Consider the following 20525-nt stretch of genomic DNA (forward strand, 5'->3'; position numbering starts at 1 on the left):
GACTGCGGAGATAGGAGACACCCATTTTCAGAATACAGTTGTAGGTAGTTGGTTTGTGTTGATGAAAGACGTCATACCTTCAATTGTTTCTTTTGAACACATGTGATCAGTGCTTGTCAGTAGGCATGTACAGATGTAACTAGATACCTAGGTACATGCACAAAATGCAATGTCTTATAGATTATCAGAAGATTAGTTTTACACCTTTTTCTCTCTCTCTCTCTTTTTTCAATTTTAAAGCTATCCTTTCATAATGGTCTCCTTTATTGCTAAGGATCTTTATGATGACTAACCTGCCCACTGTACCTAAAAGTGGAAATCTTACACACATTGTGGTTGAACTAATTATAGTGGGATACTTCCAGTGGGTAGTAGGACCTAAATTGGTTAAGGCATTCAAGTTGGTTAAATTTGCACAATGCTCCAGTGTCGCACATGCGCTAGATGTCCCCTGTCTTGCGCACATCTGAGTTGGCAGGCGGCACTCACTCCCATTGTGTAACTTGGAACCCCCAGTTGTGTTTTATACTTAAAGTAGCAACTATCACCATTTCCTTTTTGATAGTGAGACATTTCATACACATTTAACTTCGTGAGATAAGACATGCTTAATGATACCTATCTTTATGTAGATAGTGAATTGGTATATGCATTAAACAAAGTCTAATCTTTTGTACATACCCTCCTGGATGTACTGGGTACCTCCTACTGTCTACATAGAGTTCCAGCAAGCACTTACATGTAAGTACCTACCTCGTACCAACTACTTCCCACCAACTTCTCACCTAATACCTCTCGCTCTTTCCCACAACTGTACAACTCCCTAAGCCTACCTAAGTACAGTAAGTAGGTCCCTTAGTCCGCCTACCTACCTAATCTACATACATTACAGTGGGTAGGTACCACTAACTGTGCCTGATCTCTCCTGTAGGACTCCACCTCGGGATGCACCCCTTCTTAGTCTGCTTTGACTTCGGTCTCTTATTTTCTTCATACTTTCACCTGCCATCGTTGCGTCTTCCCCTTCCTGCACACACCCAAGTCCAAGGTGCAATTTGCACTTTGTCCGGTCCTGCTCCGCCGCGCCCTTCTACATCACCTACTATTATCATCAAGCCGACCACCTTTCATTCTCTCTTGTATTTATGAACACGTGACTGTTGACGCTGTCACAACCCGCCATCAGTCATGGCTTCAGAAGATGGCGGCCCGTCTTGGAAAGATCGGGCGGAGTGGAAACAGCAGGTTTGGAGCAAATGGATGGAGCCAGTCGTAAGTTAAGCCTCATTTCCCAACGTAACAAGCGTATAGGTCTCTAATACGCCCTGTTGAAGGTGATTGTGATTGTCCTTTTGACGGCCATGTACTTCACACGACGCAAGAACTACTCCATTTTTCGTAGATCTCCGGAGGAAAGCGCACAGTCACTACTGAGCCCAGAATCCCAGAGATCATCCAGCAGCGACTGGGAACGACCCCAAGACATGTCCGCCCTTCACCCTCCCAAAACCCGCCGAATCCTAGGTCGCTGGACTGTTCGGACTCCCAACTCGAGCCGATTTGCCAGACACTTTCACTCGAGAATCCTGCAGAAGTTCCCCTTCCTTGTTGAGATGTTCTACTGGGCCATTGCATTGGTTCTCTACCGCGGAACTATATTGATTACGAGTCATTGGTATGGCGGTAGCCAGGGTCTTTGGGATATCGCTCAACACCATGGTACATCGATTCTGGAGTTTGAGGCTTGGGTCTCTGGAATGTCTAATGTCAAAACAAATAGTCGGTTCGTAGAATGGAGAATACAGCAGTGGTTCCTAACCGGTGCCAGCGTGGGCGACTGGAGGGGGTCTGCGCTGGCATTTCTCAATCGGGTGTATGCTCTTATTCACATCCCCGGAACAGCCGCGTAAGTTCAATCTCTGTTCTGCAACTGTCTGAGAACCCAAAGGTGTACTAAATATGTTTCAGTTTTATTGCCTACTACTACGCTACGGCACCAACCCATAGACGGTTCTGCATTGCACGGCGCACTCTTTCACTATCGAATTTCGTCGCCTTCTTCGTTTTCTCTCTCTACCCATGCATGCCCCCACGACTTCTTCCCAAGGAGTACGGGTTCATTGATACCGTCGAGGCTGAGGATGCTAGTAGCGTTTGGATGAAAGGAGACTATGTCAACGCACTTGCAGCCATGCCAAGCATGCATTTTGGATATGCTTTCGCCATTGGCTGCACATTGGTCTACGAGAGCGGATTTTTGCGCCATCTTCATCCCCTTGGCGACAACACCACGGATGATCTCGAGATGAATGGCATCCTTAAACAAGAGAATGGAGATGTACCGCGTTCGGTTGCCTCTCGCACCATCCTCCTTGTTTTAGGCATCTTCTATCCGGCTTTGATCCTACTTGCTATCATCTCTACAGCCAACCACTATGTCCTCGATGCATTTGCCGGAGCTGTTGTTGTGGGGTTTTCGTTCCTCTGCAACCGATTCCTACTCAACTTTCTCGTATTTGAAGACTGGCTGCTATGGGCTTGGCGATTGGAGAAACCAGTGCCTACCACAGGATATGCTGCGCAGTCCAAATAGGTGCAGATTATTAGCATTCCTGGGAAGCTAATCCGCATGTCAGTTTGCATTGAAAATAATGAGTACAAGTACATAATGTGAATTACAATAATGTAATATGATCAGACCCTCATGAACCCTGATTTCCTTCGCTACTAGACTAGTCGTGTTTTATGTTGATTTTTATGGCAATATCCTTCACCTGCCACTAGTTTCACTAGGCCCCTCTGCATATCAAGCTTTTTCGTCAGTTTCAGCTGTTACTCTAGGTCAGTTGTGCAGTAGCTTCATTTCTAAATATTTAGACAACTCTCGTCTAGAGGCCATAACTTTACGAATGCTATGTCATGTCAGGGACAAAGGAACTAAGCCAGAAGGTTTGCTTTGCCTTGTTCATAGAGCACGTCGTGCACCGTCTTCAGAACTATATCATGCACGCCCCTTGGCGCAGCGACGAAACCATGATTTCCAGTCAACTTACGCCCTGCAGTCAAGTCAATGTCTTTCCCATCTACATCTGTGATCTTGCCACCAATTTCCTCGAAGAGTAACATGGCCCCAGCGTGATCCCAAACTTTACCGGTCCGTTCACGTTTCCTGTACACCCAAACTGTGATGTTTGCTAGACCGATCCCAAGCGTGACCCAGCGTAGGACCCAGGCAAGGAAGTCGCAGCCCCTGGTAGTGATGCCAAGTCTAGTAAAAATCGCCTCATGTGCTTCGTCTACTCCAGAGTCTAACATATGGTAGCATGAGACAGGGCGCAAGTCTGCAAGAGACATAGATGCCGCGAATGGCTCGATTCTTCGGACCAAGATGTCCTCGCCCGCTGTCTCAACAAGGGCACGAATGTAGGTTCCATGACCTTTCACGGCAAAGACAATAGACCCCGTTGGGTCAAAGGTAGTGTTGTCAATACACCCAGTGGCGTTTGCCGGCAGTGTTGGGCAGCCGACAACGCTGAGAACTTGCTTGCCACCCTCAAGAAGCGCGACGTTGATGGCATATGCTTCACGCCGTACAAAAGTCTTGGTCCCATCGATAGGGTCGAAGACTACGTGATTAAGGCTGGATTAGTCGAGACCAATAAAATTCAATCATCTCCTTCGAATCTGATAAACAGAAAGACCAGGACATCAGCCTGATGCATATGGGGAGGTTTCACTACGTACCCCAAATTCGGCCAGATTCCGAGCCACCAGGCTCGCCAAAGCCGCACCTGTCTATCATTTCGCACATTTCTTCAGGCGACCGGGGCAGTTTACACAAAGACCTGGCTTCGTCATCCTGCAGTCGGAGAAGAAGCTCCCAGACACGGTTTAGAAGAAGTGGGTTGTCCCGAAGCTCTGCGGCCGACTCTTCCCCGACGAACTTATCATCCGGGAAAATGGCATATACGGTGCTTGTCAAGAGGGCCTGGATGGCGAAATCGGCAATGGTAACGGGGCTCAGGTCATCTTTCTCGACGGTGCCTTTGTCGTCGGACGATAGAACCCATTGACTGATCTTGGCTGCTGACTGCACCGCGCGAATCGCTATTTGCAGCTCGTGGGAGAACGGGCTATCCATGGCTTGCCTTTCTATCTATGGCTTTTCGAGATTTGCTTCCTAAAACGTATTCGATATGCTTAAGACCATAGACTTATAAGCCAGCGGATCACGGTGAATTATTTTTGGGTATCGGTGGGTACCTACATAGTAAAACCCACGGCACCCGGCACACAGCCGCCAGTTGGTTTAGTCCTTGGACTGTCCTTCAATTATGTTGTCACGTAAAATATCTTTGCTTACTTTCGTGATTCGCGTTCCTTGACAAATGTGCAACTCAAGGGGACATCTATCTAATTGTCTGCGGCATAAGGTATGCTGTCCCGACTAAGCATCGGGTTCTAGGATTAAATGCCGAGGTCCTTTCAACATCAAGGTGGTAGCACTTTATGTCAAAGCCAGAAAGCCAAATGACAGCAACGACTTCTTCCAATACTATTAATGCCTCATTTTGAGATGGCGTCAAGAGCTAGTTGCTTTGAAATTACTCTTAGTTTTTTTCCTCGTGAAAATTGGCTGCTATTAGCGCTAAAATGTGCCAACGGATTCTGCCTAGGGACGACAAGGCGAATTTCCAGTATCTAGCTCTGCCGCCAGAAAGGGCCGCAAGGGAGCATTAGGCATCACTCAAGCAGGCTTTTTTCCTCAGGTAATCCGTACTTACAGGCGTCGTAAGGCATGATCACACAGTTTGTTTTGTATCTTTTTATTTTAGATGACCGCTCAACTTTGGCGCTCCCAATAACACCCCAATCTTTGATATACACCTTCCAATTGTGATGGCATCTCCAAACAACAACCGACAGCTTGAGCTCACGACCATTGAAGCCGACGCAGTTCGGAAGGCGCTGCATTATTGGTTAAGCTCCAAACTCGTCCCATCAAATCTCCTCAACGATCTTCTAGCGACCGTCCAGGTCGTGGAGGAACAACACCATAGCTTCGATTGGGACAAGTTCGCCAAGTACACCTTCAGATTGGCCGTCATTTGCTTAACCATCGCCATTCTCAGTCTCATATTTGACGATGTCGTGCCGAAAATCATCAAGCGTATCTTAGCACTGCCGTCGCCTGTGCGCATCGCTGTCACCAGCGCTCTCGCCATCGTGACACATATATGGGGGTATCAACGATCTCTGGTGGCGCCGAAACAGCTCTATTCCAATGAGGCGATTCATAGTCTCGGCGCTCTGCTTTTTGGTCTCACGGCAGTGCAACTCGTCACCGCCCTAGAAGCGGATAAGAAAGAGAACGTGCATATCTTCCACAACATCGTACTATCGCTAGCCCTTGTCTATGGGGTCTCTGCCGCGCTGGTGCAGTCGACGTTCATCTGGTCTTGCGGTATGATTGTCTTCGGCATCTGGTTTGGAACTTGGACCGCCTATGGCAGCGGAACGTACTATCTTGGCATGAACTACCCACTGCGGTTTGTTCTCTTTGGCGCGGGGCTCATCGCTGTGTCTGGTTACATGCGCAATTTATCCCTCATAGCTACACTATGGTCGCCAACGCGAACCTGGGGGATGCTCTACCTATTCATTGCACTTTGGATACTTTCACTATTTGGGAACGATAAGTTACGTGGAGACAATGTCCTGACCCATGGCGGCATGGGCAGGGTCGCGATCTGGTCGATTGGGTTTCTCTGCGCCGCTACAGCAGCTATCTGGCACGGCTTGCGATACGGGGATTCTACTACGAAAGGCTTCGGACTGACCTTCCTCGGCATCAATCTTTACACCAAATTTTTCGAGTTCTGCTGGTCCAAGTGGTATAAGTCGGTGTTCTTTGCTGTGATGGCGCTTTCTCTAGCACTGGTCGGAAGATATGCAGAAACCGTCAACGTAGTACTACATGAGCAATACTTCAGCCCCTCCAGCCAGATATGAATGAGTTAAGGAAAGGTATCAGATACACCCTAGTACGAGTTCGAAAATACAATAGCAAATGACCTGTTATCCTTTCTGGGATAGTCCACCCAAGCCCATTGTTCTCTCTCCCTAAACCGATCTAGAATATAATCAGAACTGACAACAACTTCAAGCACATACGACCATAGGATCTAGAAAACGCGGGGTCCCGTCCGCTCCCCCAGAGCCAAGCTAGATACCGCCAGACCAGTAGTTGGGTCGGTGACGACCAGCGAATCCCTGGTGTTGTATGTTTTGCTTCATCTTCGTATTTTTTTGACCGCTGTAGTAACACAAGGGTTTACTTAGATTAGAGTACATTAGTATGGAGTTTCACTCAAAGCTTTCGGGTTGTAGAAGCCAAGGTCGATAGTCACAACCAAGTTGACATTGCTAGCCTCAATGTGTGTCAATATCTTGCGTCAGCAAGGGTACGTCATACGAATTCTGTAAGATTATCATGAGCTAATGGTCTTGAATGCTTATCACCAGCCACTGTAGGTATCTCGATGCTCCTGCCAGTGATCACGGTAGGAGCTTTTGAGAGAGCTCAGGGGCAAGTATGCGCCGGTGTCTCGACCAAATTGATAAATTGCAACGAGTTCTTGCAGTGTTAACTCCGTTATGTAAGCTGTTGCATTGTCAGAAACCTCTCGGCCCTCCAGTGACTGGAGATGGCCATCTAGCAATGCATACATTTATAAATCTCGTGATACTGGATGTTATATGTACCACCGCTCTGGTTGGAGACCAGGCCAAGCCCAGCAATACTGTAACGATATGCCTTATATCGCCACCCTTCAAACTCAACCGAGTATCTTTATGCTGTTGTAGACACGTATGACCGAAGTTGTTCGGCTAGAATCGGTTGGTGCTTGTATTATATTTCCCATTGCTCATTGACATTTAAGCTTCCTAGAAAGTGGCAGGAATAAGATCGGAATAGATCCTATAACGTATTCAATCAACACAATATTCTATGCCAATGCAACCCTCCGAGAGCAAAGTTGCGAAGAAGCTAGTCATAAGCCTACTCCCATTCTTAAATTCGAAGCTTTTCGGTCTGAATCCTCCATGTTGCTGACCGATTTCATCATGAGCTGAGCCCAGAGTCCTTAATGAAGAAAGAGGGAAGAACTGTCACGGAACAGGAATATAGGGGTGTAGTACTATAACCGTTACGCTACCAAAAGGTAAGCAAAGTTATCAGGTCGAGACGCTGCATCGCTACACTCAACTATATGGTACTGTAACAGAACGACGGCAAGTGTACAAATACTAGACATTGGCTTTCCTATTAGGCTATAATACCAAGGCAGATATTCGACAGGGAAACCTAGGCAGTCAACTGATGTAATGCAAACACACAAACACAACTACACAAACATAATTACGCAAACACGATCTTAAGCAGCTAGTTAGGTGGCATCCATTCAGAAATAGAATATCATGATAGTTGGGATAAATTGGAGACGATGCTAGACGGACTGGGTGGTGGGCAGGGGTTTCGTCATATAATTGGCGATTTATATACCTCTACTTGGGGGTTTGAATGATGTGGTATGTTGAAGTTTCAATAACCGTTGCATAGGTATTGTTCTTGAACTCGGTAGCTTCTTGGTACGATGTGTTATGGAATTTATTGCATGTGCTCGTTCCAACTCTGACTAATGCCGGATCGCCAGTTCGTCACAGCTGACAGAGGACCGCTCAGCATAAAGTGCCCAGACGGATTGGGTAGTAATAGGTATCACCACAAATCATGGGGTGATGTGATGGGGCTTAGGTAGTCCTGCATTCCAGGCATTTTCCGTGTCAGCTTGCGGCATTTCGATAGACTGCCTACGCATCGGCATCTCCCTTGCGTCTTTCGGAGTTCCTTGCCTCTCGCCAGGGAGTACCGTGCATAAATACCTACTTACCCTTTAGGGCCTCGATGAAGCCTTATATTCTCTCCATCTCTCTCCTGCTCTGTCTATCTCAAGTTCCACTGCATGTGCATAAAGGAAAGGCAACACACCACGCAGATGCGCCAGGTCGTCATTCTATCACGCAAGTGCATTTTGGCCGCCTCATCTTCACTCCGCCTCCACTGCCACCCTTATTCTCATCGGCGATAATCACTGCCACTCGCCAGGCTGTAATTACAGGCTGCTCTTCATCCTTTTCCTTTCGTTCGCGCTCGTCTGTAGCCATCATGGTACGCTAACTAATACTCATTATTCTACCTCCTCTCCCAGTAGTACTGATCTAGTAATACTAGGGTTATGTTACCGTCCTCTATTGTGTAGGTCGCCTACTCAAACTAGACCTATATGAATCTTTACTAAGATACCTAGTGTAACTGTGCCGAGGGCCCGTGGGACTTGAGAGTAACCCAGTATTGCCAAACTTGCAATCATATTTTATGTGGCTTCTGTCGTCACGAAACCGTCCAAACAAAGAGCGCTACCCAGAAATGCGATTCAGACGCGTGCTGTATGATTTATGAGAGAAAGCCGTTAGCTTTTCAGCCCCAGCAAGATGGCACTGCGCTCTTGGGAGGTCGACTTTGGACGACGCAAACCAGCTCGCACATATCTTTTAGAGAATAAAGCGCACTTTCGTCACTTGCATGAGATCTCTGGTCACAGAGGTTCCTTTATCCGGATGGCCATGAAAGATTCCCGTGACTCCCAGCGTCTTGTCGTATGTAACCATTGGACTCATTTTCTTCCTGTTCTAGTTACCCCAAAGGCCATACTTGCTTGCCTATTAGAGCACAAATGTGTCTCGGGAGAATGCAGACCTCTCAATCTTTTTTTCTGGAAGAGTAATTACTGACTCAAGCGGTTAAAGTACCGGGCTGACCGTATTGAGAGTTTTTGCGGTAACTTGAGTATTGATGCACTGCTAAATGCCTCTTCTGGCTTGGCTGTGCAACCAATTGCTCTTCTGGACGACAGGAAAGCGGACCTGGTTGATATGATCAAGGAGACAGGAATCTGTCGTACGCAAAAAGGGCCCCTCGATCCGAAGCATTTGCATATGGAACTAAAGAAACCGGTATGGTCACAGTTTGAAGTAGTCAAATTACCAAACCTAAACTTGAAGCTCATTTGAACTAGAGATATAGCACGACAAACACCGGAACGCCCAGTACAGGCACAGCAATAGGTGGTAGTGTTCCCACAACAGAGCCCGATGCTGAGAGGCGATTGATGTCAGCGCAAACTTATCTGTAATGCTTCGAAATATCAACTAATTGTCTATAGCTATATAACTGACCTTAACCGTTACACTATCCTTGTTCTACTTGAGACTGCGTCTAGTCAACAAGCATACTTTCTTCGCGATTTTATATACAACCACCTTGCTTTTGCGCCAAGTATAGGAGTGACAATCCCAGTACGACATGTCCTCACCTGATCAATTATTTAGAAGCATGTCATAAACTGATACATAATCTAGTTTACCTCCTTCAAGAGCTTTGCTTTTGCATTTCACTTCCCATATTATGCTTGGAGAAAGGGCCCGCTATATTTCCAGGACGAGCGACGCATGAACGATGGACGGTCCTTGAGACGCAGTCAGCGCCTAGGATTCCTTAACGAGACCCCATGGGGCAATTGCGAGGAAGAGGCCGAGGACTGCATCTATGAGGCTCAGATATCATGTCTTGTGGCTGGGCTAGATGACTCCTCTTATATCGGATATGGTTTTGTTGACACATATCATAATGGCCCCGAGAGTAAAGGGAGCGTCAAAGAGTATCATGAGACATCTAACACGCCGGGACACTATCCCAGTAAGCTACCCTCACGTTAATCTCTCTCCATTGTGGTTATCTTGAGCATAAAAGCTGGTTCCCTGATTAAAATCATGAATGATTGATTCCCTGTGATTCTGAAATACCCACAGACCATAGACAAGATTGCAATTACTGATCCTGAGTGTTGCAGTGGACCCGCTAAGTGGCGGGATGCTTCGTGCGAACCGTCCTATTTGGAGCCCTCGCCTATATTTTTTGCGAGTACTGGAGCTCAGAATCGAGGAGGTCAAAGAAGAATGGGCGAATTCCGTTTTTATGCTCCAGAAGAAAACGCGTGCTTATGTAGGTGCGGTTCCAGATATTCAAGAACCTTGCCGGCTCCCTATGGAGTTCTGATGCATACTAAGACAATTACAGATACAAGACTACCAGATCCCCCAGGTTGTCTATCTATCTTCAGATATAGAAGGCCGGGGAGAGCGGTTGAGGCGTTTCCATGACTGGACGGGAAGTACAGTTCGACTTGTAATGGACCTAATCCATATCTTATCGAAGACCTTACACGCCTGCGACAGGTTTCAGAGCCAGGACTGTGGGTTCTTCCAAGATGACAATGCGTTTCACAAGGACACAATAATGCCATCCCTGTGCCTCGCCGTGATCGCAAAGCATGTCGAGGAGATGAAAGACCAGCTGCAAACTTTACAGCACTTAGAGAAGGTGTGCAATAATATTTCCCGTGAGGTATGGTGGACACCAATCTAGCACAGTTGGGATATCCTTATTTCGAAAGCTTCCTGGTACACGCAGGGAGACAGAAAGCTAATATATGATTGAGGCTCTAGCTAGAAGCGTATATTGCGCTCGAGGATCGAAATGTCACGATGATTCAAACCCGGACGAACGAAAGTGTCAAAGCTATCACATTTCTCGCATTCGTAGGCGTCTCTATCCCACTTCCTCGTGTATGTTATATCAAAATGTGCTAATTCATCACTGCCAAGCTCGTCTCGCCTCCTGCGGTAACCTCGGCCTTATATAGTATGCAAGACGAGGTGTTGCCATGGCCAGTTGACACGCGTAGCTGGGGCTTCACAATTGGTTTCTTTTACCTATCGCTTGGTCTAGTCCTATGGTTTCTTCTGAAGAGGTCCGATAGGAAGAGAGATCTGGCCCTCCGAGGGCAGAAATGTGCATCGCAATTACCGACGCCTGCAAGAACTTATCGCATGCTATGGATCAAACGCTTCTGGGCGCGATGCAGGGCCCAGGTTTCTAGGTTAGACGTTAGCTCCCCAGTATCATTCGAAGGGGACGACAGATTCATTGATGATGAGGAAACAGAGCTGAGCGACCTTAGTACACAACCTCAACCTACAGGCTTCCTATAACGTACAAAAGTATAACGATTTCGGTTACGATCACTAGGTGCAAGTGTATTTTATGCTCTCATCAGCCACTTTTTGTCGTGCAAAAGGCTGCATAAGTTACTTAAATATCGATTACAATGAATAAATCACTATACTGACAGTATTATCCGCCGTGATACAGAGACACACCCTAGCGATGTGGATTCGCCGAGACTCAACAGTGTTCGTTCTTTTGGTTGCGTTTTCCCGCTTGCCCATTCACCTTTCATATCAAGGACACTGTGGTTCTGGCCAGTGAAAAATCCCACCAATTGTCACATACGTAATATTCACGATCGAGGGCGTTCAACCTAGCATATCTCCGTGGGGCATTCGCAATCAGCTTGCATGAGATCTAGCGAGCGCTTCGTGGAAGAGGCCTTTGCGTGCGAATCTGCGTTGTCACATTATAAATGACAATATCCTTAGTCACCTTGGCCTGTCCGAGTCCCAACTGATCTAACGGGAAAATAGACTCCCCGGAAACTGAGTGGAGCGGGTGTGTTTTTCCACCCATTAGATCATAAGCGAATGCAGCCTCGTACTGGTATTTTGTACCGCGCCGACTATCAGCAAGACATTTTCCTGTTATAGAACCTTGCTAGCCTAGATGTAGCATCAACAAGCGGTACTTGGGACGTTAATTCCATAGGTTATTCAATGTATACATGTTCCCCAACTTACATGTTTACCTACAACATGCCGAGTAGCTTAGCGACAACGCGAAATGGGATATATGAGGGCCACGAATTACGAGCAATGCGTTTCTATTGCTTTCTATTCCTAATTGCAACTATATGGCAATTATGAAGCTTATTTTGCCATTACTTGAGGCCGGAGCGGCCGTGGCCACACCTCTGGCCATCATGGCCGACTCTTTCATCGCGCGTGGGGTGTCTTCTTCTATTAACTATAGTTATATGGTGCTCTATGATGGGATCCAGCTAGCATATAACTTCACGGGTGAAGAAAAGTATCTCTCATGGTATCGCGGCCAAATCGACCAGCTCATACTTGACGACGGTACTATCGAAGGTTGGGACTACGAGAAGTACTCTCTTGACAATTATCGGATGGGCAACAACCTTCTCTTCTTTTATGAGACAACGGGTGAGAAGAAGTATAAGGACGCAGCGTTCATCATCCGGGAGCAAATCAACCGACACCCGAGAACAGTGACTGGAGGTTTCTGGCACCGTAACCCCGAGTATCCCAACCAGATGTGGCTGGATGGCAGTGAGTGAATTCCTGTATCGATCCTTATTATTTTCATATCCCCAAGACTGTGGAATGCATAAATTTGCTTTGAGTTTAGTATGAAGTGTTACAGGCACCAGACTTTCGGCGCGCGCCCCTGAATACTGACGTAAAGTGCTGTAGTTTTCATGGCCGATTCGTTCTATGCGAAATTTACCAAGGCCTTTGATAACGGTAATACGACGGCATGGGACGACATTGCCCTCCAATACGACAACATTGAGGCCCATACGCGGAATGCGACGTCCGGTCTCCTAGTTCACGGCTACGACGAGAGCAAGGCGGCTGTGTGGGCTGACCCTGTGACGGGCGGTGCACCACTAGTATGGAATAGAGCCGATGGCTGGTACTTCATGTCGTTGTTGGAGGTGATCCCGGTTTGGCCCGAGACTCATCCAGCACGAGAAACGCTCATCGGCTACTTCACGACCCTCGCTACTGCTTTGTTGAGAACACAGGACGAGTCGGGTGGGTGGTGGTTGATCATGAGCGAGCCGTATATCGGTGCGCAGGGAAATTACATTGAAAGCAGCGGGTCGGCTATGTTCACCTATGGTTTCCTAAAGGGCATCAGGTTTGGCTTGTTGGATAGCGATAAATATCTCGCAGCTGCACTAAAAGGCTACGATTTGTTGGCTAGCGAGTTCGTCACTGAGAATAATGACGGGACTGTCGACTGACAAGGAACAGTTGAGGTTGGTTCTCTCAGCAGCAACGGTTCATTTGAGGTGGGTTTCAATGCAAAGATATTTATTGACGTTGATAAGAAGACTAACATTCCGTAGTACTAGATTTCCGTGCCTCTGGCCGTTAACGACTACAAAGGAGCCGGACCATTCATGTATGCATCTTGGGAGATAGAAGCACTGTAATGCTAGCCCTAGCTAGCTCCCGACTCGATAAGAGTCAACATCATCTCAACGGCCATTATGATGGCCAGCCCCTACCTCATACCTTCTACCAGTGCCCGAGTTCAGCTCGCCGCGGAATGAAAGGCAGCGCTCAAAAAAAAAAAAATCTCCATCATCAAGTTATTCCTTCACCAGCACCTATGGCCCACGCTTTCTAATTCCCTTCTCGATAGTCTCGCCGCGTAGCTTGTGCATATCCCACGAACATAAGCACCCTTTCTTTTTACCCTTCCGCCTCATCTTGAGTGAAGAGAAGAGAATAGCGCGTCTCTGCTAGCAACAAGGTGGTGCGCAGGAAAGCGGCGGGCTTGTTCGATGATGGCAATTTTCAACTCCATGTCATAATGCGCATCATAACTCGAGTAATTGATATACTGATCGGTGTCAGGTCCGTGTTGTGTGTTCTGTCCATCCTGTTGTTCCTCCTGTTGTTCCTCCTGTTGTTCCTCCTGTTGTTCCTCCTGTTGTTCCTCCTGTTGTTCCTCCTGTTGTTCCTCCTGTTGTTCATCCTGTTGTTCATCCTGTTGTTCATCCTGTTGTTCATCCTGTTGTTCATCCTGTTGTTCATCCTGTTGTTCATCCTGTTGTTCATCCTGCTTATCCCACTCCCACTCCCAAATACTAATATTGCGGTCTCCGAAAGGGCCTTCAGATATGTCGCTTTCAAAAGATGTCCTCACATCATCGATGATAGAATCAGTCTCGGCGCATATCCCGTCTTCATATGGGAATGGGAGGGTGTTTATCATGAACCAGTCATCACTTTGAGGTCGTGTCCCAGCTGGGTTCGAATGAACGATGTGGATCGAATGTTTGTCTTCGTTTGACGTGTGTACCATTACCACCTGGTGGTTCTGGGGCAAAAGAGGTTCATCCTCTAAGGCTGAATGATTACCTTGTTTAGCAGGCGTGTTGTCTTCATCTGGGAATGGAAGGGTGTTTATCATGAACCAGTCATCGCTTTGAGGTCGTGTCCCAGCTGGGTTTGAATGAACGATGTGGATCGAATGTTTGTCTTCGTTTGACGTGTGTACCATTACCACCTGGTGGTTCTTGGACAAAAGAGGTTCATCCTCCAAGGTTGAATGATCATCTCGTTCAGCAGGCGTGTCGTCTTCAAAGCTCGCTGTTTCATGTTGATCTTGGCTCTTAGATTTTTTCGACCGGCGACGATGAAGGGTCTTAGCAGATTCAGTAGTTTTCAAAGGACCGAAGGAATCAGAGTGCTGCTGGTGGTGGCTGCAATCCTTGGATTTTCCAAGCTTCATGACAGTCCGAATGCCTCGGCTTAGACGATCTGGCACGCGAGAGATCCATTTTTTCATGGCTCTTGCGTGCAGCTTGACGGGCTCCTTGATACACATTGTTAGGAGTCTGGGATATAGCGAAGCCTTGAAAAAAAGTGTGAGCAAGACTCAGTTTACGATGACGAAGAAGAGGATTGAATTGTGACAGATACTTGGTTGCTAGAGGATCATAAGAAAAGAGTCAAGAAGACAAAGCTATCGATCGTTGTGTCTATCATTGAGATATATATAGGAATTGTCTGTAAAGAGATGCACACTCACAATACAAGAGCCAACATTGTACAAATGTAGCCAGTATTCCATTCTCAGTATCGATAGCATCAATGGCCATTGTGGCTCAATAGACTTTGCCCTATTCAACATTGTTGCAATATCAATGGGGAAAGTTTGTCAATATGCCCATTGTGAACTCTGACGATGTATCTGGTCCGTGAGCTTGACGGCGCGTTTGCTCATAGATGATATTAGTACCCGAGGAATAGAAAGATAGGCCATTCAGATATACACACCTACTCTGCTTGTTTCAGACATTGTACCGTATTATGCATGTTTATCTAATCCATTTGCCTCAATAGGACCTACGACATGTTCCGCGTGCCTCTTCACAACCCTATGAAATGACCATGCATACCCCAAGCTCAAAGTTTAGACCGCCTTGAGAGGGTTTATCACAATGCCTGGCGAAAATAACATTACATTAGCTCAATGAAGATGACAAGTAGGTATGGATAGAGCTTGTCTATTATACAGTACAACAGAGTCAACGCGTACTCTGATATCTTTACGACCGAACATGCACCTAAAAAAAACCTAAACTTTTATAGTACCTAACCCCCAACCTACCCAATTTTCCGTGACCAACAATGCGAACAGTTTGTACAGAGCGAAAAATTCTCAGCATGGCCCAGACCCAGCGCGTTCCAGCAAGGGGCGGTGGTCCCACAGACTATCATTCTCGTTCTCCCCGTCATCTACAGCCTCGTTCCTATTCCTCTCCGATTCATCTTGGTCGTAAATAAAGAACTGCGCAAAAATGCTCAAGTCAAGGAGCAAAGTGCCAAGGCTTCCAGCCAACCAAGACGCATTGACGAGCAGATACTTGGCATATATCTGACGTGCTTCGGCAGGTTCGCATTCTGCCTTGCGGCACACGGGCTCGTAGGCGAAGATGCTTAGGACATAGGTGAGGTTGCCGAGGCAGGCGAAAAGAAAGAAGAGGACGCTGATGCCCTCAGTGGACTTGCGACGGAAGTTTAGGAGGAGCTGGGGCAGTCGAGACCCCAGGTATAGCACAGCACACAGCCATCCAAATATCTGTCCCCAGAGATCGAGCACAGGGTAGTCATCCGCAGGTATGGCGGGTTTGCCACTCGTGTATCCTCTGCTTAGAAACCAGCCGGCCACGCCGGCTGCACAGACCATTAGGATAGCTACAGAGTTCCACAGGAAAGACTGCCACCTCGTGGGGGTCGGTAAAGGGGTAGCAAGTTGTTCAGGCATCATCGGTACCGCTGGGGAAAGATGCGACCACCCACTGCCTCTTCTTTCGCGTTCGGCGAAGTGATCGGTCAGAAGCGCAGACCTCTCCGTTGGTGTACCGCCGTTCGCATGACCGTTATTAGAGGGTTTCGGCGGCGGCGCGGCGTCGTCCCTCCACGTAAACCCCTTGTAGTAGAAGCATTGCCCTAGGAGAACGACGTCGGCAATAGTATAGTATATGGCGAGAATAAGCATTGTCGGCAAAACACCCTGGAAAAGGGCGCCGAGCACATTAAATACGTCGCCCAGTAGCCAGGCAATGATGAATTGAACCGAAAGACCGTCGGCGGAGCTCCGTCTAAAATTCTCTATGATCTGTGGGGAGAAAACTATAACCCAAGCGACCAGGGAGATGGATCTGAGTCGAGGAAAGACGAGTGTCAGTGAACGTTACGATAGTAAAAGACAGAGCCGATGATGGGGTTATCAGGTTTCCATCCATGAGGGAAAGCAATGAATTATCTTACCCGCATATACCTGATATCGCCTCGACATCCAAATGCAGAGGCGCGGTGGGAGGCGCCATCTTGGCAATTGATAAAATAATAATAGTAATAGTATAAGTTAAGATGAAGACGTTTAGAGCGCGGCCCTCAATGTTAAACAGAAAACATGCCTCGCTGTTGCGGTACAATGTAACCCAGATAGCCTGCAAATAATACCACGAGCCCAAATTTGCTCATGAATTGTACAGATTGATGGCCAGGAGAGGATGGATGAAGAGATCGTCTGGATGGAGGCAGGACATGGGACTTTGCGATGATGCCCGTCATCACCTAGCCCTAAAGTTAAAAATAACACCATGCAAATTCTAGAAAAGCTGCCTCGGGAAAACACCCAACAAGGCTATCTACAGCTGCTAGGCTCAAGGAATTTTCTCTACATTCGCTAGTTGCGAGCTAAGAATGGTCAGTTGTTCCATCTAGATTCGATCAGCTACTCCAAACACGGCAAGGAGTCCAGAGATCAGTAGCCCATGTCAGCCTACATCATACTATATGACGCACTACCTCTTGTCCCGGACTAATCCTGGCTAGTCCTGGCTGCCCCAGGTCCAGGTTGGTTGCGTGCTGATTGCGGGGAACCTCTTTTAACTGACCGACTGAGGGACTGTCAAGACGAGACAAGACGTCTAGGGATCTGGCCTGGGTAAGAGAATGCCTCGAATGCCTCGTGTGTAGCCCAGTCCTCTTACATAGTATGTGCATATACCTACATTGGCCCGTGTCTCAGGCTGACAGGTAGGCCTACCGGCTGGATGTCGGCATCGCCATCTGTTAGATGCACTAGATAGATATTAGTATTCCTCGGTGTTTCGGTGGCAAGACCAGAAGGATTATATGATCATGCATTGTGCTGTTGCCGCGCTCCAATACACGCAAATGTCTTTGTCAACCGAGTTAATCAATTGGTGGTCGTGATTGTACCTGAATCAACATGGCCTCTGGCCTGCGATGTTCCATGTGGTCATTTGTACCGCACGGAGATAATATGCTGCGGGATATTCTATGTGTACTTGCAACAGTACGACCAGTATCAGCTTGTGAGATATGTGTGTATGGAGGTGATTCCTCGTGGTGGATTGGTAATCCATTTGGCGATGGTATATGATTCGTATCGTGAGAAGGCCCCCCACCCAGGTAAATCCACTTAGCAGGAGGAGGCCGTCGGATATAAACGCGACCCAAAATGGAATATGCCCAACGTCCATCTACACTAATCGTTCTCCTGCTTATGGACGCCATATATGAACTACTTCGATTCGTTTTGCGCTCTTTCCCAGTCGTCTCTTGAGCTCCACGGTCTTGGTCTTCCACAGTAGCATTTGCTTATCTGATTGACTCATCGATCGGCTATATCTCCGGCTGTTCATACGTCGTCCAGACAAGTTACTTACAGTAGCGCAAGACCTCACTAGGAACTAGTGAGAAACCCCATTTCAAGCAGGAAACCTCGAAATATCGCGGTGATGAGCACGGCAATCCCGGACCTGCCGCTTCTAGCCACAGACGACTCTATGTTGTCACGCAAGTTCGGCCGCGAAGTCGCTAATTACTTTTCTGGTAGCCCGCTGAACCGAGTGTCATTCTTGCGGGCAGATCACGCCTTTTTGAACGCAGCATTTGCTCATCCATCAACATGCTTCTTGCTCCTAGATAACTACTCGCCACTGGCTAAGGACACTACTACGCTCGCCTACGTCAACAAAGAAGACATTGCGCCCTTGACTGGCCTGGAGCCTTTTAAAAAGGCTGAAGAGGAGCAGATCAAGGGCTTCAACTCCGCCATTACTCAGCCTATTATATTATTTCTCGGTCTTGATGAGAAGAAGACTGGCTTTGAGTACCGCGACTATAAGGGCAACCCTTACTTTGCCGTTGACGTCACGCCCAAGGGGTCAATTGAAGAGAAAGCGAAGGGTGTGATTGAAGCCGTCAAGGCGAAGCATGGAGTATCGTTCATCCCGGGAGCTAGGCTCCTTACCTTGAATGCCCCTGAAGGTACGCGCAGCATCGGTCCCATGCCTAACTATATTGGGCGACACTGATGGTTACAATAGCTGCAATCTATGCCCAAGCACGTGCACTGCTGGACTGGAATGCACGGAATCCTTTCTGTGGTGGCTGCGGTGAACGGACCATGTCCATCAACGCGGGCACGAAGCGAGTATGTCCACCCACAGATCTCGCGGGGGTTCCCGAGGGTGGCGAGCCCAAGCAACGCGCAGACTGCCCTACAAGACACGGCATCAGTAATCTCAGCTTCCCACGAACGGACCCCACAGTGATTATGGCGATTGTGTCAGCCGACGGCACAAAGCTGCTCCTCGGCCGAGGGAAGAGGTATCCTCCCGGGTGGTATAGCACACTCGCAGGTTTCCTGGAGCCCGGGGAGTCGATCGAGGAAGCGGTACGCCGCGAGACGTGGGAGGAAAGCGGTGTTCATGTGTCGAGAGTTGTTATTCACAGCTCCCAGCCCTGGCCGTATCCAGCCAACTTAATGATCGGCGCGATAGGCCAAGCCGCACCGAATGGCGAGACTATTAATCTGGGAAACGACCCGGAGCTCGAAGACGCCAAGTGGTACACATTCGATGAAGTCAGGGAAGCGATGAGTGTCAGCTCCGTTGGGTTTGGAGACCCGGTGTCCGAGAAACGAAAACTGCGCATACCGCCCCAAACTGCCATTGCGAATCGGTTGATGGCAGCTGTCCTTGATGGATACTTGAGTGCTTCGCCAAAGATCTAATCCTCCCAGCATGATGAGAAAGGCATCGTGTTATATCAAGCTATAGAAAAGAGTACGTCCCATAGAGAATATGCCGAAAGTCAGGTTCTAGGTTAGAATGTTTGGATAGAGTGGGGGTTTAAATATCTATCTATGAATAGAATAGAACCTGAACAACGAGACAATGACAACAAATTCAAGCTATGTCTCATCTTTCTCCTTACCTAACTACAGGTAGCGTACCTATGTGTTATGTAGTACTACAGGAAATTAGGTACCTAGGTACCTACCACCATACAGATTCCAGCCACATTGCCTACACACAAGCCACACGGCAAAGGAGAGAAAAAAAAAAAAAGCTCGTCCCCCACCAGCCAGCCAATCGCAGCGCCCCCGCACTAGGGTGTATAAATCCGCGTTTAGCCTTCCAAATTTTCCTTCCTGTTTTCTCTTCTTTTCTTTCCTCATCATCAGTATGGGATAAATCTATCATCGTCAAATGTTAAATTTATTTCTACAAAGAAGGCTCCGCTACGGCGGCTTGCTGAGGGTTATTCTTATTTCTTTCAATGAGTTTCCTTCCGTTCCCGGCCTCCTCCAGAAAATACCAATAAGGCATCCTTCCTAACCAGCCGCCGACGCCATCTCTTCCAGGTTCGGGACTGTGGGGTGCTTCGTACATAATACTTAGAACGTGATAATTGCTTGTAGCAACCTCGAATATGATTTAATGGAATGCATGACATGTTAAAGTTCGTGCCATTTTCGACTCGGCACTTTTACATTTGGTTGAATGTCCTTCAAGGTTGTGCACCGCGACCGTTGGACCGAGGCAGTTGGTGAGCTTCAAAGTCTTGCGGAGTCAAATAACACATAAACAGGTCCTAGGTATCGCATGCGTGAGGACTATGGCAAACCCCAATAATACTACGCAGCTGTAATTTACGGATGTTTGACGTGGAGTCCAATCACAGCACAAATTTCAATCAATATGTTCTGGAGGTTCGTTATAATTCACTATCTAGTGTCTGCTCCATGCCCACAAGTCATAGATCGTAGCACCACTAAGACTACATCCTCCAGTAGCGAA

At 47.6% G+C, this 20525-nt stretch overlaps 9 protein-coding genes across 9 annotated transcripts; 6 read left to right on the plus strand and 3 right to left on the minus strand.

The window, feature by feature from the left end:
* The first annotated feature begins 1277 nt into the window (after positions 1-1277).
* On the plus strand, positions 1278-2765 carry F5B22DRAFT_150825 (uncharacterized protein). Its single transcript, XM_047969141.1, has 2 exons — positions 1278-1906; positions 1969-2765. Exons 1-2 carry the CDS (start codon positions 1362-1364, stop codon positions 2591-2593), a joined length of 1170 nt encoding a protein of 389 aa, XP_047835646.1. The 5' UTR covers positions 1278-1361; the 3' UTR covers positions 2594-2765.
* Positions 2766-4554, minus strand: F5B22DRAFT_150831 (carbohydrate phosphatase). Its single transcript, XM_047969142.1, has 3 exons — positions 4268-4554; positions 3745-4199; positions 2766-3626 (listed from the first exon to the last, which is right to left on the minus strand). The coding sequence occupies exons 2-3, from the start codon at positions 4139-4141 to the stop codon at positions 2938-2940; spliced, it is 1086 nt and encodes a 361-aa protein (XP_047835647.1). The 5' UTR covers positions 4142-4199; positions 4268-4554; the 3' UTR covers positions 2766-2937.
* Positions 4521-6366, plus strand: F5B22DRAFT_150838 (uncharacterized protein). The gene is made up of 3 exons (XM_047969143.1): positions 4521-6027; positions 6168-6281; positions 6343-6366. Exon 1 carries the CDS (start codon positions 4900-4902, stop codon positions 6010-6012), a length of 1113 nt encoding a protein of 370 aa, XP_047835648.1. The 5' UTR covers positions 4521-4899; the 3' UTR covers positions 6013-6027; positions 6168-6281; positions 6343-6366.
* Positions 6367-7835: 1469 nt separating this feature from the next.
* F5B22DRAFT_150914 (uncharacterized protein) lies at positions 7836-8425 on the plus strand. Its single transcript, XM_047969144.1, has 2 exons — positions 7836-8320; positions 8373-8425. Exon 1 carries the CDS (start codon positions 7970-7972, stop codon positions 8240-8242), a length of 273 nt encoding a protein of 90 aa, XP_047835650.1. The 5' UTR covers positions 7836-7969; the 3' UTR covers positions 8243-8320; positions 8373-8425.
* Positions 7836-11412, plus strand: F5B22DRAFT_585158 (uncharacterized protein). Its single transcript, XM_047973478.1, has 10 exons — positions 7836-8233; positions 8297-8721; positions 8872-9078; positions 9141-9235; positions 9288-9420; positions 9484-9820; positions 9975-10126; positions 10202-10528; positions 10630-10722; positions 10789-11412. Exons 2-10 carry the CDS (start codon positions 8557-8559, stop codon positions 11173-11175), a joined length of 1896 nt encoding a protein of 631 aa, XP_047835649.1. The 5' UTR covers positions 7836-8233; positions 8297-8556; the 3' UTR covers positions 11176-11412.
* A 587-nt stretch (positions 11413-11999) lies between these two features.
* Positions 12000-13322, plus strand: F5B22DRAFT_632812 (cell wall glycosyl hydrolase YteR; the record flags this gene model as incomplete). Its single annotated transcript, XM_047976741.1, has 3 exons — positions 12000-12429; positions 12574-13121; positions 13242-13322. 3 exons carry the CDS (start codon positions 12000-12002, stop codon positions 13320-13322), a joined length of 1059 nt encoding a protein of 352 aa, XP_047835651.1.
* A 70-nt stretch (positions 13323-13392) lies between these two features.
* F5B22DRAFT_150992 (uncharacterized protein) lies at positions 13393-14932 on the minus strand. The gene has a single exon (XM_047969145.1). The coding sequence runs from the start codon at positions 14723-14725 to the stop codon at positions 13598-13600; it is 1128 nt and encodes a 375-aa protein (XP_047835652.1). The 5' UTR covers positions 14726-14932; the 3' UTR covers positions 13393-13597.
* A 491-nt stretch (positions 14933-15423) lies between these two features.
* On the minus strand, positions 15424-17142 carry F5B22DRAFT_151047 (PQ loop repeat-domain-containing protein). Its single transcript, XM_047969146.1, has 2 exons — positions 16675-17142; positions 15424-16565 (listed from the first exon to the last, which is right to left on the minus strand). The coding sequence occupies exons 1-2, from the start codon at positions 16731-16733 to the stop codon at positions 15563-15565; spliced, it is 1062 nt and encodes a 353-aa protein (XP_047835653.1). The 5' UTR covers positions 16734-17142; the 3' UTR covers positions 15424-15562.
* Positions 17143-18176: 1034 nt separating this feature from the next.
* F5B22DRAFT_641441 (NUDIX hydrolase domain-like protein) lies at positions 18177-19456 on the plus strand (the record flags this gene model as incomplete). Its single annotated transcript, XM_047977989.1, has 2 exons — positions 18177-18708; positions 18768-19456. The coding sequence occupies 2 exons, from the start codon at positions 18177-18179 to the stop codon at positions 19454-19456; spliced, it is 1221 nt and encodes a 406-aa protein (XP_047835654.1).
* Positions 19457-20525: the final 1069 nt, after the last annotated feature.

Source organism: Xylaria bambusicola (assembly GCF_022495145.1).
Source record: "Xylaria bambusicola strain CBS 139988 unplaced genomic scaffold F5B22scaffold_2, whole genome shotgun sequence".
NCBI classification, from domain to species: Eukaryota; Fungi; Ascomycota; class Sordariomycetes; order Xylariales; family Xylariaceae; genus Xylaria; species Xylaria bambusicola.

Excerpts from the sequence above, each read along its gene's own strand:
- F5B22DRAFT_150838 (XM_047969143.1), top strand. The coding sequence starts at position 4,900 with ATGGCATCTCCAAACAACAACCGACAGCTTGAGCTCACGACCATTGAA.
- F5B22DRAFT_150914 (XM_047969144.1), top strand. The coding sequence starts at position 7,970 with ATGAAGCCTTATATTCTCTCCATCTCTCTCCTGCTCTGTCTATCTCAA.
- F5B22DRAFT_151047 (XM_047969146.1), bottom strand. The coding sequence starts at position 16,733 with ATGGCGCCTCCCACCGCGCCTCTGCATTTGGATGTCGAGGCGATATCA. Across the intron at positions 16,566-16,674 it reads GCGATATCAGGTATATGCGG|ATCCATCTCCCTGGTCGCTT; the intron begins GTAAGATAATTC and ends TCCTCGACTCAG.
- F5B22DRAFT_150825 (XM_047969141.1), top strand. The coding sequence starts at position 1,362 with ATGTACTTCACACGACGCAAGAACTACTCCATTTTTCGTAGATCTCCG. Across the intron at positions 1,907-1,968 it reads CACATCCCCGGAACAGCCGC|TTTTATTGCCTACTACTACG; the intron begins GTAAGTTCAATC and ends AATATGTTTCAG.
- F5B22DRAFT_150831 (XM_047969142.1), bottom strand. The coding sequence starts at position 4,141 with ATGGATAGCCCGTTCTCCCACGAGCTGCAAATAGCGATTCGCGCGGTG. Across the intron at positions 3,627-3,744 it reads GGAATCTGGCCGAATTTGGG|TCTTCGACCCTATCGATGGG; the intron begins GTACGTAGTGAA and ends TTAATCACGTAG.
- F5B22DRAFT_150992 (XM_047969145.1), bottom strand. The coding sequence starts at position 14,725 with ATGTGTATCAAGGAGCCCGTCAAGCTGCACGCAAGAGCCATGAAAAAA.
- F5B22DRAFT_585158 (XM_047973478.1), top strand. The coding sequence starts at position 8,557 with ATGGCACTGCGCTCTTGGGAGGTCGACTTTGGACGACGCAAACCAGCT. Across the intron at positions 9,236-9,287 it reads GATGCTGAGAGGCGATTGAT|CTATATAACTGACCTTAACC; the intron begins GTCAGCGCAAAC and ends AATTGTCTATAG. Across the intron at positions 9,421-9,483 it reads GTATAGGAGTGACAATCCCA|TTTACCTCCTTCAAGAGCTT; the intron begins GTACGACATGTC and ends TACATAATCTAG.